This window comes from Homarus americanus, unplaced genomic scaffold, assembly GCF_018991925.1.
Source record: "Homarus americanus isolate GMGI-L3 unplaced genomic scaffold, GMGI_Hamer_2.0 scaffold51476, whole genome shotgun sequence".
NCBI classification, from domain to species: Eukaryota; Metazoa; Arthropoda; class Malacostraca; order Decapoda; family Nephropidae; genus Homarus; species Homarus americanus.
In genome coordinates this window covers 393,439-412,376 of record NW_024736148.1, presented here as the reverse complement: position 1 = coordinate 412,376, position 18,938 = coordinate 393,439, and the positions used below count along the sequence as shown (strand labels likewise).

The 18,938-nt window shown below is 38.3% G+C and overlaps 1 protein-coding gene across 2 annotated transcripts in view; it reads left to right on the top strand.

The window, feature by feature from the left end:
• LOC121872003 (girdin-like) overlaps nt 1-18,938 on the top strand; it is a 50,658-nt gene that overhangs the window by 26,117 nt on the left and 5,603 nt on the right. The window contains exons 10-26 of one of the 2 annotated variants that reach the window (XM_042374627.1): nt 630-755; nt 1,142-1,275; nt 1,500-1,599; nt 1,842-1,951; nt 5,737-5,878; nt 6,908-7,027; nt 7,284-7,544; nt 8,465-8,638; nt 9,313-9,447; nt 9,892-10,092; nt 10,577-10,722; nt 10,871-10,963; nt 12,434-12,460; nt 14,374-14,446; nt 14,902-15,161; nt 17,620-17,827; nt 18,172-18,236. In XM_042374627.1, coding sequence (XP_042230561.1) covers nt 630-755; nt 1,142-1,275; nt 1,500-1,599; nt 1,842-1,951; nt 5,737-5,878; nt 6,908-7,027; nt 7,284-7,544; nt 8,465-8,638; nt 9,313-9,447; nt 9,892-10,092; nt 10,577-10,722; nt 10,871-10,963; nt 12,434-12,460; nt 14,374-14,446; nt 14,902-15,161; nt 17,620-17,827; nt 18,172-18,236 — 2,375 coding nt within the window. The remainder of the gene's footprint in view (nt 1-629; nt 756-1,141; nt 1,276-1,499; nt 1,600-1,841; nt 1,952-5,736; nt 5,879-6,907; nt 7,028-7,283; nt 7,545-8,464; nt 8,639-9,312; nt 9,448-9,891; nt 10,093-10,576; nt 10,723-10,870; nt 10,964-12,433; nt 12,461-14,373; nt 14,447-14,901; nt 15,162-17,619; nt 17,828-18,171; nt 18,237-18,938) is intronic. The other variant, XM_042374626.1, reaches the window with a different exon arrangement.

Sequence of the window (18,938 nt, the reverse complement as noted above, 5' to 3'; positions counted from 1 at the left end):
TTTTATTGAATGGGAGTCAATGTGTTTCAAATTTTAAGTTAAAAACTGTGGGTAATTACATAAAATTCACATCATATAACTTGCTTAAATTAATGGTTCACCGTTCACTATATACTCCTCGACTTACGACCGCCTCAGTTGTATAAAATATTTTTCAAATTACGTATTTTCGAGTCCTGATGTTAGTGGTCGCGCTGTGTACTGACAAAATTTTCGTTTGTAATTCCCTTTAAAATGGCTGGCAAGGGTAAAAGTGAGAGTTCTCGTGGTGCTGAGAAGAAAAAGAGACACCCATTTTAGATTTTCTATGTATTATTTTCGCATTTTCGACTTAGGACTTGGTCGTCGGTCCCTAACCCCGTCGTAAGTCGAGGACTGACTGTATACAGTACCGGGTATAGCTCGTGCAAATTAAATACCCTGTAGTTATGAATTATTTCAGCTTATGCATTATCTATTTCTTGTATTATGGGTTAGGTGTATAGCAGGTAGTCTTGCAGCCTGTAAATGTGAAGTAAATATTTTGTGAATGTTCTCTGTATTGTTTTAGGTACTCAAAGTATGTATCTACAAGTCAAATATTTTGTAGATTCTTGCTCCACTAAATTAAACTATGAATTTTTCTACAGCTACAAAGAACCGTGGAGACACTCAAGCTATCGACCAAAAAGCTTAACGAACTAGAGAGAGATTTGACCGAAATGGAAGGCACCAACGATCGACTGGACCGCGAAAATAAATCCCTTCAGAAAGAGGTAAAAGCTGAGATTTTTATATACAGAACTTGTAATGCTCTTTGGATAGACATAAAGCTTACACACATTATATACCTCATTGGATGGGCTGTGAAATTATTGAGAGTTAGGTGTTGGTTACTAATTCTAGACATAGCAATGAAGAATATCCTCCATGTGTGTGTCTGGGGAGTGTGATTTAACCAAGACTTCTGTTAGAGGAACTTAGTGTTAACTATATGCTATTGGTGTCCATTGATGACTATTGTAATTATTGTGGTAACAGGGCATACTAGTCCTATTTTCAGTATGTTTGGGCGTGTATTGAGTGTTGTGTTGTTATAGTTTGTTCACTCGATGCCCTTTTCACCTTTAATCATTCTCGTCTTTGTTTACCATGATCATAGGTGTCGAGACTACGCACTGCCATGGAGGTCAAGGATAGTCTTATTGATGACGCTGCCAGCAAGTCATCAACCCTTGAGCGGGACGTCAAGAGACTCAACAAAGAGGCGGAACAACTTAGGGGCACTGACAACAGGTATGAGGATGAGGCATTACTATGTTCTAGCACTGCTCTATATTTTTTGAAGTGCATGTTGATTTTTTATATAGATTTATTATATTTTCTAAAGATTTCTGGATTTTAATGATCACTTGGTTCTTAGCTTGGGTCTTTGATTATTATAGTGCAGTATAGTATTATTCTTAAAGGCTCTGTATCATAGAAAATAATATGAAGTATCTCGTTTTATCTTTCCACAGAGTCCGGGAGCTGGAAAAGGAGAAGAGAGAGTCTGACCAACTCATGATGACAGAACGTAAAACTCTAAATTGTTTAAGGGAGGACTTAATTGCCGAGAAGGTGAGGCTTCATTTCAGTTGAGAATCATGTTGAACCTCACATAATGTAAAGCTTTCATGCCTGTCTTTTGTTAAGTATTGTGTATAAATTTCATGGTAAGAATGTTAATTACACTGCAAGTACTCCTTATTGATATTAAATGACAAAATGAGTTTACCATAAATCTGGAATTTTAGTACATCAAAGTATTGGAATAGCTTGGCTATGTGTGAGGGATTCTGTGTAAAATATTTCCCCTGTAGGTGCGAACACAACAACTCACCAACCAACTTGACAGCCTAACTTCAGACTTATCTAAGCTTGGCCTCAATGCTGATAACCTCACTGCCCCCGTCTCCGACAGTGACAACGAGTAAGTTATTGTTCCCGTCTTGTATCACATTCTCAAGATACATGTGTTGCAATGTATGTGTGTGTGTGTGTGTCTTGTTTAAATGGTTAGTGGAATCTCATTTATTAGATTTGATTTCTAATACAGTGTGAAAAGAGCAGTGAATTTAAGTTTCCAGATTGTCATTTACTTGGAACAAAGTTTAGCAGATTATGGAAGAAGTGTCCTTTAATTTATTAATTGTAAAATTGATAAATAACCAAATTTTTGCCATAACTGCACATGCAAAGGTATAACTTAGATGCAGGCAGGCATATTTTTTCATTTCTAGGTTACCTGATTAGTCTTTGAAGCATTTTACCTAGATTACCAACTCCTCTTGCAAGTACAAGTGACTGATTTGAGTTTTTGTTGACTGACTCGTACGCCGTTCACAATACCTTCTCCTCAAGGGGCAAGAGTCATGTCTTCATTTATTATTGACATGTTTTCTCCTGGATCTGTAGGTGTAATGATGATCATTTATGGTTTCAGCAAACTTATGTCAAGAATAGTGAGCAGTACAAAGAAAATAAACAGGTACAGTTACTACAGGCTGTGGATTTGTGGTTATACCTACTGTATGCTTCTCTTGGAAGCTTATTGGCTCTATTTACTTATGCTGTTTCTAAGCTTGAAGTATTTTGGCTTTATTTTCACACTTTCATAATTCTGTAGATTTTACGTAACTGTCAGTGTTCTTGAATGAAATTGAGTTGACATAGCTTTATAGGTCATAAGTTTTTGTGAGGAAAAAAGTATACACAGTACTGTACATGTATTTAATAATTTATTGTAAGAACGAGTCAATGTTTTTGTGCATAATGTCTTATTATTTATACAGTTGGTCCTCACATTACGCGGTTAATGTAACCCAGAGGGTCCCGCGGAAAGTGAGGAACGCGGAAAGTGAATAACATAACATGGGATTAATTGAAATGGAGTCCAGGCCGATCCCCAAACTCCACTTTTTGACGACACGCAACTATGTTGTAGTAAAAATTTTATCTTAACTTTATGATGGTATGAAAAAACAAGTAATATAGAAGAGGTTAGGTTAGGAAAGATAAAGGTTAACATAGGAAAAATAAAGAATAGGTTAAAAAACTAAAAATTTTGTGGAACACTTACGGTAGTAGAAGAGATGGGTCGGCATACGGGGATGGAGGCTGGTTCCGAGGCAGAGGGCAGATTACTGGCCCTCAGGTGAATCACCATTACTAGGTGAATCATCATCACTGTCACTTACAGTTGTCAGGGCTTCCCTGACAAATCCCTCAAAGTCAACTTCACTGTCACTATCACTGGCTTGGGCTGGCTGTGGTGGGTTGCGGGTGAAGAAATCTGTTATGCTTTGCTGACGGCTGGCGTTGATGTTGTCGTGATACACCGTGATGTACGGCTCCATAGCCTGCACCAGCCGGTTATGGAAGACTTCATAGCGGTCATCGTCATTGTCGCGGGAAAGGACGGACTTAATTTTCTCTGCAAACTCCATGGCACACTTAATATCACTATGACTTAAACTGTGTTCTTCGGAGACTGACGCACCTTCTTCCTCCTCTTCACTGACGTGTTCTTCTTCCATCATCTCGTCGGCAGTCACTTCAGGATCTCTGATCACCTCCAGGATGTCGTCGTTGGTGGTCTCGGAGAAGCCTGGAACTGTAACAGTCTGCGCAGCTTCTCTGGCAAGGTCCACTGCTACTGCAACATTCTGAACCTCACCAGTCACAGATTGACTCCTCCTCTCACCTGGTATTCCATGCAACACATGTCTCCATGCGTGACGAATTGTAGCAATAGACAGCTGATCCCATGACTCCACCAAGATGTCCACAGCTTTCTTGATGTTAAATATTCTCCAGAATTGTTTGAAGAGTATTTTTTGCTGTTCTAACCGTTGTTCCTCATCTTCGTCGCTCTTGCTATCGGTGGTGGTGTCACTCAGGTCACGCAACTCTTCCCTGGTGTTGGTGTAGTCGTTCAGGAGCTGGAATTTTTTTGTTGAGAATGCAGCTTTCACATTGCAAATCAACTCCTGGTCCATGGGCTGTAATATAGACGTAGTGTTGGGAGGAAGGAAGACCACTTTTACGTTGGGGTGACGATCTAACAGTAGGGGCGAGTGTCCTGGTGCGTTGTCCAGCAGCAACAAAATATTAAATGGGACATTCTGTTGCTCACAGAATTTCTTTACATCGGGAACAAAACAGTCATCAAACCAGGAGAGGGACAGTGTAGAGAACATCCATGCCTTACGTGCTGTCAGCCAGTGGACATTTAGCTTGGTCATGTCCATGGTTTTGTAGGCGTGCGGCTTGCGGGCTGTGTGGATCACCGATAACTTGAGCTTACAGGTACCGGAGGCATTGGTGGCAAACAGGACGGTGATGCGTTCCTTCTGCATTTTCCGGCCCCGAATCCTGCTGGCATTCTTCACAATGTAGGACTTGGAAGGTAGTTTTCTCCAGAAAAGACCAGATTCGTCCATGTTAAACACCTGGTCGTCGGTGTACTGTCCTTCCTCCATAATCTCACGTAAAAACGGAGGAAATTCCCGAGCCGCAGCACGATCAGCACTCGCTTCTTCACCACCAATGTTTATATTGGTGATCTTGTTCCGGATCTTAAACCTCTGTAACCACCCAGAGGAAGCAGTAAAGGGTTTGGGCTCTGAAGTTCCCATCTTTCGTGCCACTGCCATGTACAGTTCACGTGCGTAGTCCTTCACAGAGCGCGTGTCGACCGCCATGTTGCGTCGCGCCTGACGCACCAAGTACCTCACAAGTAATTTTTCTGTCTTGAGAAGCACCCGGTTGTGAAAATACTTGATCATAGAAGCACCTGTAGACTTTGTGATCTTCATGTGCTCCTTTATCTTGGCTGAATCCTTCTTTATAGTCCGGATCGTAGATTCGTTGACGCCATGCTGGCGCGCGAGATCAACTTGCCGTGTTCCTTTCTCCAAATCTTGAATAATTTGGTACTTCACCTCGTAGCTTAAGGAACGTCGTGTCCTCTTTGGCTTAGTGCCGCTGGGTCCAGGTAAGGAAAGGTTTTTCTCTGGGGGTGGTGGTCCGGCGGAAGCCATTTTACGGAACAATGGATGCGCGTTAATACGGAGTGGCCTTGAGGGATGAGACTGTCGCGGCTAGGTCAAGCGTCGTCTCTCCTCCCTCCTCCCCCGGGTGGACACGTCATAATACTTTAAGCCAATTACAGCTAGCAGCAGAGGAGGGTAGGGATGCATGGCCAATCAAAGGTCTTGTACGTCATATGACGTCAGTGATAACGCAACAAAGACACACTGCGCAACCTTACCGCGCCGCTTGCCCAAGCGGAGGGAGGAGGAGTGAGAGGCGGGCAGGCGGGTGGCGCGTGGGGCAAATCTAAAAATAGCGTCGCGCCGGACACTCTCCGCGGAATGGCGTTCGCGACCGCGAAATGTGAAAATGTTAGGTTCTGGCAAGGCACCGCGGTATCGGTGAAATGCGGATTGCGGGACCGCTTAATGTGAGGACCAACTGTACTGTATTTATTTATGTTTTTGAAGTACAGGTACTACATAATCTGGAGATAGTTTGGCATTAAGTAACAGGGGCATTTTAGAAGCTAGAGTGAGACTGGGACACTTGGTTTGTGATGCATTCTGAGGTTGTAAGAACTGTGTATGAATTAACTTGATTGACCGTTTGTTATATGTGTACAAAGAAATGATAACATTGTATATCTATATCAAGTTTTTGTCTTTCTCCGGTTCTCAGCCGGTACAAGGCTTTGGAGTCGATGCTTGAGGAAACACTTAAGCGCAGTGTGGAAGTTCGTGAGGAGAAAATTGTATCTCTTGAATCCCGTCTCACGGAATCTGTCAGCAGAAACAAGGAACTTCGGAAACAGTTAATGGAGGTCGGTACAGTAGTGTATGACTGTTGTGGTGGAGTGTCATCTAAAATCCATGTTATAGAGGTCTTGGGATGTTTTGGATATTAGGCAGATTTAATAAGATGGAGGAATGGATGTTAAAGTAATATAAAGACTAGGGATCTAAGAAAATCACTGGCAATGGGTTTTTCAGCAGCCTTGGCCTTCATTGCTCTTTGGCCTGTTATGATGCCCTTTAAAGACAAAAGAATATCTTGCCCACTTTGTTGTGCTCCTCATCTGTTGTGCCATTTTTATGTACAGGCCTGGTAATAGATATGTTTGGTCAGCAGAGATGAACATTCCTTAGATTCATAAAATATGGGGAGGAAAATGTTTGTACAGTATGTTAAATAAAGTGAAGTATTGGACGATGTTTACTGTTGCATGTTGTCATACAGGATTTTGAACTTAGAATTTCTAATGTTTATTCTTTATCATATTATTTCATAAAAAGTCCTCCTTTTTTTGCTTTTATTAAGAGCTTCCATAACAATTATATGTATGGTACCCAAAATTATCTCTTCCTTTCAAAGAGCTAAGGATGCAGTGAGTGTTGCATCCATGTGTGGTCCTTGGGTTTTGAATGTAATGCCAAAAACAAATATACTGTAGTTATGTAGCCATATGTATCAAATTGGAGGATTAAGATGATAGTCCTGTTTTCACTTGCTTTATTTATCTTCAAAGAGGTATTTCTCGACCAAGAATTAGTTGGAGACACGTGTTCTCCAGCAGGATCTTATTATAAATCATAGTATACAGTATTGGCTTCTGTATGTGTATCATCAATATTCACAGTTCATCTTTTGTGAATTGGTAAAATGGCTAAGATATATGTACAGGTGATATTTTATGGCAGCTGGGATGTAAGGTTGGGAGGCAGCAGGGACAAAAACTCGTTAAATTATATGGTAAAGCTCAGTATTTTATTAAATACAAGTAATATTAGGTTAAAATTCTTTTGCTCATGTAGTAAGTGTTAAGAAAGGTGCATCCATTGAATATTTACAGGTGAAGAGTGAGCTGGAGTCCCTGAGACAACGATACCAGGAGGAAGATGCAAGCTTAAGTGAGGATGTGTCGAAGGAGGTGGCCAAACTCAGGGATGCTCTATACCGCACCAGTGAGGAGGTTAGCGAGTCACACCATATGTTGAAATAAATCTCCCCAGATTTTTTCTTAATGAATTTATGACTAATTTAACGTCTTAAGATTTTATGATCACATTTTGGGTATTTATTACAAACTTAAAATATCATAAATTTGTGTTGCCATGCTAAAAGACTCCTTATGAAGAAAAGGGGGAAAATAATATCCTGTATAGTAATTGTCTTGTATGTGTAATATTGACATGAACCTCAAAAACTGAAGCTATTTTATCTTACAGAAGGGAAACCTTGAAAGTGAAATTATTGAACTCAAGTCTCTGACTGCCAGTTACCGGGATCAGGTGTGTGCTCTCCAGTCTCAGGTGACATCACTATCCAACCAGAACACAGTCATGTCTCAGCACAATGCCAAGCTGCAGGGGGAGAACGCACGTCTGCAAGTAGAGAACACCACACTACAGTCACAGTCTGCGTCTCTCATAGCTCAGAATTCTGCTTTACAGTCATCAGCCACACAGAGCGATACAGAGAGAGAGAAGGTTTGTACACTTTCTCTTTTCATTAAGGTGTAGACAAGTGGGAGAAAAGAGGCTGTGTTGGTTTATTTATTTATTTATTTAGAGAAATGCCACGGGACTTAATTTTACCTTAGTTATTGAAAAGGCTACTCAGTTGCTTGTGGAAGTAATGTCATAATAGTTTTATTCTTTGTTATAATAGGTTGTCCTTTTATCCTTGGCAGACACCCTTGACTGTTAATTGTTTGACTAGCCCAGAGGTGTATTATCGCATTTGAAAGTTTTATTCATGTTAGAGAATGGGAATCACAAACTGTACATTAGTATAAATTCTGTCCATGCTCATCTAACCTCCAGATGTTATCCAAGAACTTATATTTCAATCAATAGTGGGACCAGTCAGTACAGGGTAGTTTATATTCTTTGTCATCTTTGAGGATATTTAAAAGTCTATATCTTTTGAGCTCCTCTAGTAAATATATGATAGGGATACCGATTGGAAGCAAAGTAAAACATAATTTTCAGGCAAATAATAGAAACTTGAACCAGTTTAGACATGTTTGGTATTAAACAAGAAATATTTGTACTTCATGAAAACAAACATCTGACAAACAAATGATGATTCAGGTAAATATTAGGGCATTTCTGTGAAAGAAAATAGAAAATAATGAAAAACAGTTATTGTTGAAAAAACTGAGGCATTGGCTGGTGTTTATTGTCAAGCTTGCTGGTTTACTGCAGGTGGTAGCACATAGAGGAATTTGGCTCTCAATTTATATTCAGTGAAAGGCTAGTTAAAGGAATTGACAAGGTATGATCTCACAAAAAAAAATACTATCATTTGACACTTGATATGAGAGAGATTATTTGTAGACTATGTCATGCATATTTAAGGTTTAATATAGAAGAAATGCTGAGAACCTGTGTCTTTGATCCTACAGGTGCGTCGGTCGTGTGATGAGCGCGGCAGCCGGCTGACTCAGCTAGTTTCTGACCACGAGGCCCTTCAGCGACTCCACCAGCAGCTGACCAGAGAGTACGACAACCTTGTACTGGAGCACAACTCTCTCAAAAGCGCTCACAAAACCTTAAAACACGAGCAGAAGGAAATGAAGGTAATGTGTCTTATCAGTATTCTTTTAGGTTAAATAATTTCAAGTGGCATGGGAAGTTTAATGCATTTTTCAGTCCATCTAGCATCCAGTATTCTTTCTTGTAATTTACCTTTTAGTTTACACCATTTACCTCTTCCCCCACTATAATATTTCTGTTTTCACCAGTTGCTGTCATTTTTAAATACAGTACCTGACATGGTTTTATTCCTATTGTTTAACCCACTTGGAATTTCACATCTGTGTTTTGTGCATCATACCTGTTTGTCTAGCTCTGTTGCCTTAATATCTTGGCGATCATTGTTTGCCTTTTATATTTTAAGTTTCAGTTTATCAGAAGACATTTGTCAGTTTATTAGAGGCATGCATTACATACCAACACTTTTTTATGAAAAGATTTTATTAAGTTTAGGGTGAAGAGTTTGTATTTGTTCTTTTTATCTTGTTTTATTATAAGTGTAAGTGTCATATGTTGTATTCAAAATATTTATAATTGATTTGAATGATTAATTTGCCATTTTTGCTTATTTCCATTAACCCAACAATTATTATTTGCTGTCACACTTCACTCTAGCTTGTTATATTTTCATAGGGAAATGTGAATTGGACTGTGTTCATGTCAGAATTTTGTTTCTCACAGTAATGTAAGTTGACTAATCTTATGATGGTACCCTTAGGACCGTCAGAGTAACATGTCTGCCAACGAGGATGAGCTGCTAAAGCTCCGTGAGGCCTTGGAAGATGAAATGACCAAGTTGAAGACGGATTCCACATCCCTCGCAAACCTGCGTAGTGAACACTCCAGACTAAAGGTATACAGCACTACTTGTTTGTTTACGCATACATTATTCATCCTTTGGTCGAGTTATTTTTTATAGTTAATATACTGTAGTTGAAATAAGCTATTGGTCAGTATACATATAAATCTATACTGTAATCTCGGTGGATAATTAACGTAAAGATTATGGTTCACATAAATTCCATTTCGGTCTTCCTCATTCTCAGTCTAGATGCCCTCTTAAGCAACTTTCATTCTCTTCCTATATAGAATCCCTATTTGTAGTTTTGCATATAGATAATGCAGAATTATTAGGGCAGTGTTGTTGCCATGGTATTCTTATCATGAGTTGGTAGGGATGTTTCTTGTTAAATCATGAATAAAACTGTTGAAACGGGTTCTCAGTTGGATTAAAGTGTATGGATACGTTTTTCATAGATTTTGTAAAACTAAATGTGTATTCCTATTTAAATTTCAGGATGACTTCAGGAGTCTCTTCTCAGCTAACGAGAAGCTACGAACAGAGTACAAGTCTCTCCAGGGTGACTATAAGACCATCAAGACCGAAAACAACACTGTGAAGCTGCGGCTCACGGAACTTCGGGGGGAACTGAATGATGCTCGTGATCAGATGGCAGCTTTAGATGTTGAAGTCTCAAAGCTCACCAACAAATGCCAGGTACGAACAACACAGGGGAGGCACAAGCATGATGGAGGAATTTAATCATGTGGAATTAGTGTGTTAGCTGGGAATTGGTAAAGAGAAGAATAATGTTAAAGGAAAATAGAAATTAAGGGGTAAGAATGTATGGTGAGGATGCAATTAAATTTATATAAAAATTAATATTTTTTTTTGTGGAATTCAGTAACTTTATAATTTCTGGCCAGACTTTTGGGGGAGTCAGGTTCTCTACATGCATATATTTATTTATTTTCTTTATTTTTTATGGCATATGTTTAGAGATTGTTTGTTCTAAATTGGCCTTATGGAAGATTATGGTACAAACCTTGATCCAGATGGACTCTTAGAGAAAAGTATCTTATCTTTTCTCTACGTACTATCATGTGCATCATCACTTGTAACCACAGAGAAGATTCCCCCCTCCTCCCCACATATATGTAATGTAACTAATCCCCAAAATTTCCTTTGTTACATATTGTAGGTGCTTCAGACCCTCAATATGACCCTTGAGGAGGACAGGCGGTCACTCATGTCTCAGGTGTCGTTGCTGCTGACCCAGTACCATGACCTCCTCACCCAGACACTGGAGGACAAGCAGCACTTCCATCAGGAGGAGAAAAACTTCACGTATGTGTGCTTCTGACTCGAGCTTCATGGGACGGGTGTGATAAATATAGAACGCGCTTGTTCATCTTTTACATGAAGTCAAAATTTCTTATGTTACGAGTTTGATTTCCACTTTGAACACTATGATGGCGAATATTTAATTTTGTAGGGACAAGTTGAATAATTTGCGGCGAGGGAAGGAGAAGTTGGAGGAGAAGATCATGGAGCAGTACCGACGCATGGACAACTCCCCGTCTAAGAAGTAAGGCTCTAATTTTTAAATGTTAAACAGAACTTTTACTCGATTCTTCATAGTAATTCTATTATCTCACGGAGTTGATTCATTTAGTTTTGTATTGTATTTGAGGTGTGATAAAGTTTGCAATAGGGGTAAATTTCTTAAACTTAAGGACAGCCAATGAATATTGTGCGAGTTTTTACTAAGATGACAAAATCATCAGGTTCAACTCTGGTTGAAGCTGTAGCTTTCCATAAAGCTGTTGCTGAAACTGTTACTGAACCTGAAGTTGTTGTTAAAGCTGCTTATGATGCTAAATTTGATGGTGTAGCTGAAGTTGATGGTTCAGGCCTTTGAATAATAAAGCTGTCAAAAGAACCTTGCACAGCTGCTTTGTTTTCCCATTATACATCTTTATGTAGAGGTCATTTGCATTTATTTAAATTTTAATGCTTTGTTCTGTTAATGGATCCACTTCAGAAAATATGTTCATTGCCTGCTCCATATAATATCCACAGACCTCTCACCTTTTTCATATCGTTTTAACACATCTAGTTTCTCGGCTAAGCTTATACACTTTCTATTAGCTTTTGAAACAACACTACCATCACCTGCTGTGTGTGTGCACTTTAAAACGGACAGACTCAGCATACTTATTGCTTTAAATATTCTGTATACAGTGTAATAAATTATTTCAAATCTCGGTAATAAAAACTTATTACATGAATTTTAAGGTTTAGAACCCAGATCCTTAACCAGCATGTTAGAGTACCGTGTCTCTGTATGAAATTTGAACAAAATCTAATTTTTTACCTCAAATGCCCAAAACCTCATTTTCACAATACAACGTCTTTTCTCTGGGAACTGAAAAGTAACTTGTTTAAACCTTAAAAATACTAGTCTGTTAATGAGAAAATGTATATAAAGGTGATTTAAAACTTATGGGCTCAAAGTAATTGTCATTTTAAATATTCTGTATGTATTAAATTATTTCAAAGCTCATTAATTAACACTAATTACTTGAAATTTAAAACGTAAAACCCCAATCCTTCAACAGCATATAAAGTAGTACCATTGTATGAATTTTGAACAAAATTTGTTCGGGACCTCATATGCTGAAACAATGGGTTTCGACAATGGTAATTTTTTTACTATTGCTTTTTTTTATGGGTTTAGTGTACGTTTTGGGGGCTTTTAGTGCTGGTGGAAGTCCGTCAGCTCTCTGACAGTTTAATGTAGTGACTTTCCTTGGTAATGGGTTAAGCATAGTTTATAGACATTAATATTGGTAAAACATTTCATTCAGCTCTATGTACAGTACTGTAGTTTTTAAGGCATTTCTTATAAATACTCTGTACGTCTTGAATCTTGATAAGGAGTGATTGTTATATTGATGTGCATCTTTCCATACTAATATGAAATTAGTATGAGGAATTTATAGTTGATAAGAGTATAGTTTAGTGTGGATCTAAGAAGGAATGTTCCCCCTGCTAGGTTGTCACCGGGCTGTGTGCCGTACTCGTAAGTAACACGGGATGTGTTTAGTAGCCTCAGGTCATTGCAACCCTCTCATGTAACTACTGATTCTTCTGTGTCATGTTACCACTGGTTCTACCATGTTGGATCTCACCTTCACCTTGTCAGAATGCTTTACATTACTAAAACATCAATTCAGAATTATGAAAAAGATTTGTAGTGTCGTAATGTGGTCTATAGTTCCTCGTGAAATTGACAATACTGTATTTAACTGTACTTTTATATGGTAAAATTTCTAGTGTTTATATTGTTTGATGAAATAATTTGAAATCATTGGTATTTTATAACATATGTAGAGCCAAGGGTAACATGCAGACTGGTAGTTGTGTTTTAAACTCTCCTTTGTAATATTTTCAGAAATCTTGTGTATGTTTCATGCCTTGATTGTTGTCTTTCTGATGACTGGAAGAACAAATTACTCTCATTATTTACTGTTCATCACTCAAGTCAAACATAATGCAGTTCTTTTCCACCTTGGCCGTGTGAAGTCATTTAACTCTTGTAGTCTTAGTTGTAACTCAGCATGGAGAATGTACTGTACTGTGATTATTAACCACCATTGGCTATAGTTAATTGTTTTTTTCCTCCCAATGGTGTACTGTATGCCATTTGTCATAGCCACTTTCTCACCCACAGAAGAATTTCACGCTAAAACTACTGTAGCCTCGGTTTATTCACCTGCAGCCGATTCATATTAATGCACTGTATTCTTTTTCTGTTGAAAGTTTTGGTTAATTATTGATGTCTTCCTTACTTATTTATTCCATACATATAATCAATTTAAGTAGGAGATTTGTTCCTGTTGTGATAAAATATTGAATAGTTTGTGTTCATATTGTGGTGGATTAAAAATATTCTTCAGTAACATTAACATTTTAGCACAGTTCATCCAAACAATACTGCACATTGGTTTTGTTGTCATGCAGGAATGCAGTTTTCCATGTGTACACTTTAGAACTAAATTACACGGGAAAAAGATTCTTGGAAGTAGGGAAATGTCGGAAGAGAAATAATTATTAGTTTTAGAATCGCAAATTGCAGCGTTTAGAAGGATAGTGATAACATATGACTGTTATTACCAACTGCTAAAACATCTTAGAGACAGTATAGAGGCCACACACACACACACTTTAATACAATATTTTTCAAATTTATAATGGAACCAGCCAGGTTATATTTAATATACCTGTTATCTCTGTTGACTGTCTCCTTGTAATGTTGTATATCATGGATGGTTTCATATACAGTAGTGAATAAGTTTTTTTTTTTTTTTTTTTAAACACTTGAGGTTATCCAGTTTGGGAATGGAGATGGTTTCATTTTGCTTGAGAGAGATGGTTAGATATCTTGGTTCATTTATTCCTTAAGATGCACACTTTATACACTAAGCTGTTTTCACATTTTTCTATTTTTAATGATCAAAAGGAGAAGCTACTTAATTATTTGAATCCACTGTCCCCTTGACCACCTTCTTGCATGGTCTCTGTGAATGTGTTGTTTTGAGTAGAACTAATCTCATAACTTACAATTTCACTCTAAAAGTTTAAGGTTATACCGGTAAATGATGTTGCAGTTTTATTATTCTCAGGATCAGTTGTCATAGTTTCTTGATACCGACACCTGTGGGACTCTCATTAATTAGTTGAAATATTGTAGTAATTACTTTGCATATTTTTGTGAGTTGTAACATACTGTATCGAAATAACCTGATATATTTGTATGACCTGTTTTTTGTACTGTGCTATTTATGTATACAAAACCTCGAGTTGAATGTGATGTAGTGTAGAATAAATGTATTGAAGGAAGAGGAGGAATAAAATACAGTACAACCATTTGATTGTACCTACCAGAGATAATGTGTTTCTTTAATGGTCAGTCTGTGTGTTTTGTCTTCTCAGGAAAGGTTTTGGCTCTAACCTGGTCCGCAGAGTGAGAAAAGCCGGGACGGAGCTCATCAGTAAGGTACCCAGGGTAAGTATTTACACATACTGTACAGGGGATCCTCATTATACGTCGGAGATGTGTTCTAGGGAGGAGCGACTTATAGCAAAATATTTTATAGTCAGGAACTTTTGGTGTACTGTACAGAATATGCATTATATCATGTACAGTACAGTACTGTGATACCCCATGAAAAGTGTTTAAAATATTAAAGACAGAAATAGTAATGAGATAGGGGGGGGGGGGGCATCTCCATAACCTAGTGCAGCACTGTACTGTACTTGTGATTTAATGGGTCAGTCTTCATTCTTGGTATGTGTAAAACTTTCATGACAATTATGGTACAGTATATAAATTTCTTTACATGTTACATTGCTTTTGTTTTCAGTAATTGTAGGACTGTATTATACAGTATTATATAGCAATAATGGCTACAATGTGTAGCAGTTGCATACTGTGTTATAATCATACATTTTGGACCTCAGAGTGGGCGGTCGAGATCCCGTGGGCGTGAAGAGGGTGGAGACAGCCCAGACTCCTCATCCTTGGGATCTTCTTCACATGCTAACGACTCACTGGATTCCGGCTCCGAGACTCGCCGTTCCTCGCCTAACCTGCCGCCTTCCCCACTGCATGATGGGGAGGCTGGAGAACTGAGATCAGGGAGGAATGGACAAACACCTAATCATTATAGGAAAAGTCTGCCACCAGCCCTCAGTGATACCTTCACCTCGGAAATACTCAGGTATGGTTTTTTTGTATGTAAACGGGATATCCTCATGCACACACAACCTGACACATCCTCTCCTAATGAATGCATGCACACACACACACACACACACACACACACACACACACACACACACACACGGACGGGTATATTAAAAAAACTTGTTTGTGGGTGGAAGAGAAAGATGGTTTATCTTTCAAGAGAATGTTTTTATATAGCATCTTAGAGACAAGTGTCTCTTGGTAAATTGAACATTTATGTCTCATTACTGCACAGGGGGATATGTACACTTATACCCTTTTTATTTTCTCGATCATAATCCTCATTTTCTGGCAATCGTTTGACTTCATCATACACTTGAGAGGTTTGTTCATTTGTTACATAATGTCAGGGGGAAAATATCAGTTGTCTACAAGTTTAGTCAATTTAATATTGCCAACATATTTGGATGTCACCTCATAATCTGTACAGTTCAAATGGATCTCCCATCCTTAACATTTCGTTACAAATTAGTTTTGGTATAGTAAGGATATATCTTGCAAAAATCATGTATATGATTTAAAACTACTGCACAGTGTAACAGCACTCAGCATGTCGTGATGGTTGGAAAATAGAAAATTGATGGTAGGTCAAGATCAGCTTTCATGAGTAAGGAGTTAAGAGTTCACAACATTTTTTTTATTTTAGAATAATGGGCAAGACTGTGGTGGGAACAGTGATAGAGGAGGTGACTATTAGCAGACCCAGCTGTGTAGGGACAAGTAGGTTCAGTGTTGTACCTGCAGTAGTAGCCTGCTTGTGAAGGCAAAATCTGTCAACTTTTTTCTAACCCAGATGGATGAAATATAGACAGCTAGAACCAGTGGCAGCTTGAGTGAAGTGTGAGCAAATATCAGGACTCGAGGAGAACTGTTGTAAATGTTTACCATTATACCAAGATCTTGGTTTTCTTACTTCATTACTATGTCTTGCAGCTATGGAACTGAGTTGTACTTGATTTGTTATTTTTAAAGTTAGTAGTTAGGTTTTTTTAGTGTCGAACACCTTATTTACTCTGGAATGTTGTAAATCTAGCATAAAAGTTTTTATAATTCTTCCTCTTGTTGAAGTTCCTGGTTCTTATCTTTAAAATGTTCTACTGAGACATTTAAACCATTTGGGAAATACAATTTATTTACCCCTTAGGCAACAGTTAAAGTATTCTCCCACTACTTTGTTATTTGCCTGACCTGTGGCTAGCTTTGATCACTGTTTGTGGATGTATGTAACTTTTTGCTAGTGGTCAGATTGCAAATTTAAAGAATCCAGTTCCAATTGTATTAGCAGTTTTTGCCATCAAGACCATACTTTGCTTTGAGCTTGTATAGGTAGTAATAGTATTTGAGGTTCCATGTACTGTAGTTCATTGCTAGTAGTTTTGTTTATGCACAATGAATTTATAATTTTTTTACATTTAGCTGAAAGTTTTGTACAGTGCAGTATATGACTGGGAATGTTAAGTGTCAGTTTTACAGTACAGTACTATGTTTAAAAAAAATGGTATAGGTCCTACTACTAGAAGCACAGTACAGTAGGGTTGGGATTTATCGAGACTTTATATAAAAAAAATTGTATATCGCGGCGACCAAAATTATTGAAATTTTCCTTTATTTAGCGATAAATTTTCTTATTTCGCGAGGGAAATCAGACAGGAAATATTTCAAATGTACCGCCATGGCAAACAAATGCGTTATTTGCTCACCAGAGGCGCCACCGTGGCTGCTCACTCATGCATTCACACTCGCCTGCTCAGTCTTTCTGAGCGAGTGACAAGAAAGCAGCCGACTCTGCTGCAGTTTACGACTTCTGAGGCGAGTGTAAATGGGTTGCTAGTGACATGTGAAGTGAAGTGAAGTGAAGTGAAGATAATGGAAAAGATTTAATACTGTAAGTAATATTTTTGGTGTTCGTTTATGTAGGTGTGGGATTGTCAAGTGAGGGTGGCAGTGTGGCGTCTGCTGCCGAGTCTGGTGTTCCCAGGATGGTGCGCCAGCTGCCGAATATAGTGTTCCTGAGACTGGTGTTCCTTGATGTTGATATTGAAACAACCTGTTGTTCCCGAGTCTAGTGTTCATTGGTGCTTTAGTTAGTAAGACAATGAACTCGTTAGTCAAGTTTAATAATTTTTGGGGGCCTCCAGAACCCAACCCTATTTTCCCCATTGATTACATGTAATTATATATCCCGATTTAGTATATAGCGAACATCGTTGGACCCTATCTCGTGACATATCCTGACCCTACTGTATTTTATGTGTTGTTGGGAAGGGATGTAGTAATCTCATTCAGGTGATGGAGACTAAAGCATTAATTTATTCATTAAGAAATTAAGCATATTTGTTCATTAGCATTAATTCATGTATTCATAAAAAATTTAAGAAAAAATAGGAATTGTAGTTTTTACTTGTATCTTAGATTTTTGTTTCAATCCACAGAGGTTCAGTATCATCAGAGGATGTGGGGAGTGTGCGATCAGGTGATGCTAGTGACAGCCACCAGGAGGACTCTCTCTCTACAGTAACAGCCGGTAGTGGGACTGCCGAGCTTAGCCGTGCTGGTTCTCGACGCCCTGTATACCTCACCGAAGATTCAGATTCCATACCAACACGGGATGTGGGTCCCGAACCTCTGCAAGATAACCAGGTAGCTAAGACCTGTGTACTATTCAGATGCATTATATTGTAGTATTACCTCCACTTATGTACTGCAGTGATGACTTAACTTTGGGGTTTACAGTAAAGAAAAGTACAGTATTAAAAGTATCAAATTTATCCCGGTTAATTTTTAACTTTTAGTATGGGCATGTACAAGTACAGTATTGTATAATACAGCCCAGAAGGCAGTACTGTACAGTAAATTACTTTTCATGCACACACTCAAACACATTGTACTGTATATATCCAATATGAATACTTATAAATTGGTGTTTAGTATAATCTGTGCATTTTAGCATTAGAAACTAGACCTCATTATTATTGTTTTTTCAGAGCCGAGGCAGAGCATCCATACGCAGTACATCATCAGCCTCTCTTAGCCAACAGGTGATAAACAGGTATGAAAAATACCTGTGGTTTATAGTTTGGTGCAGGTCTGTCTCTTTCTGTATACTTTAATATTATAACATTTTATGTCCACATTAATTTGGCAAAAAAAGGTTAATATATTGATAACCAATTTTGATTGCTTTGTTTCTGTGTGTATAAACTGTAATCCATCTCATCCTAACTGATAAGATATTTTCTTTAACCATTGGGGGATGACTACAGCTTATTAATCCTTTATTTGCCACATCTTAAGTATGGTATTTGTGTGTACTGTATGTTTGTGCTTGTTTTTAATTATGGGAAGGATGAGAAAAACACGTAGATAAATTAATAAGAGGTATGTGACAATTGTGGTTCATGTACTGTGGCCTGCAGAGTAGGGAGCATGGACAGGGATTCAGTGAGCCTCGCATACAAAACTCAACATTTAACCTTGAACGGCAGCTAAGCATTCCCTAATCCACCTGACCTCCCATATGGACGCAACTGGAATGGAAGGAATATAAAACCACCTCTGATATTGGTCACCATCCCTACAGCTAACAACGTACAATAAAGCCTCGAATAACGACGGTAATGTGTCCTCTAATATTGCAGTGTAAGGTGAATCATCGTACTGCGAATCATTAATTACCATTAAAATAAAGCAATAATAATGAGATGCGTTCCCACGTGTGACCTTTTCATATCTTTTGTGTGGCCTTTTACCC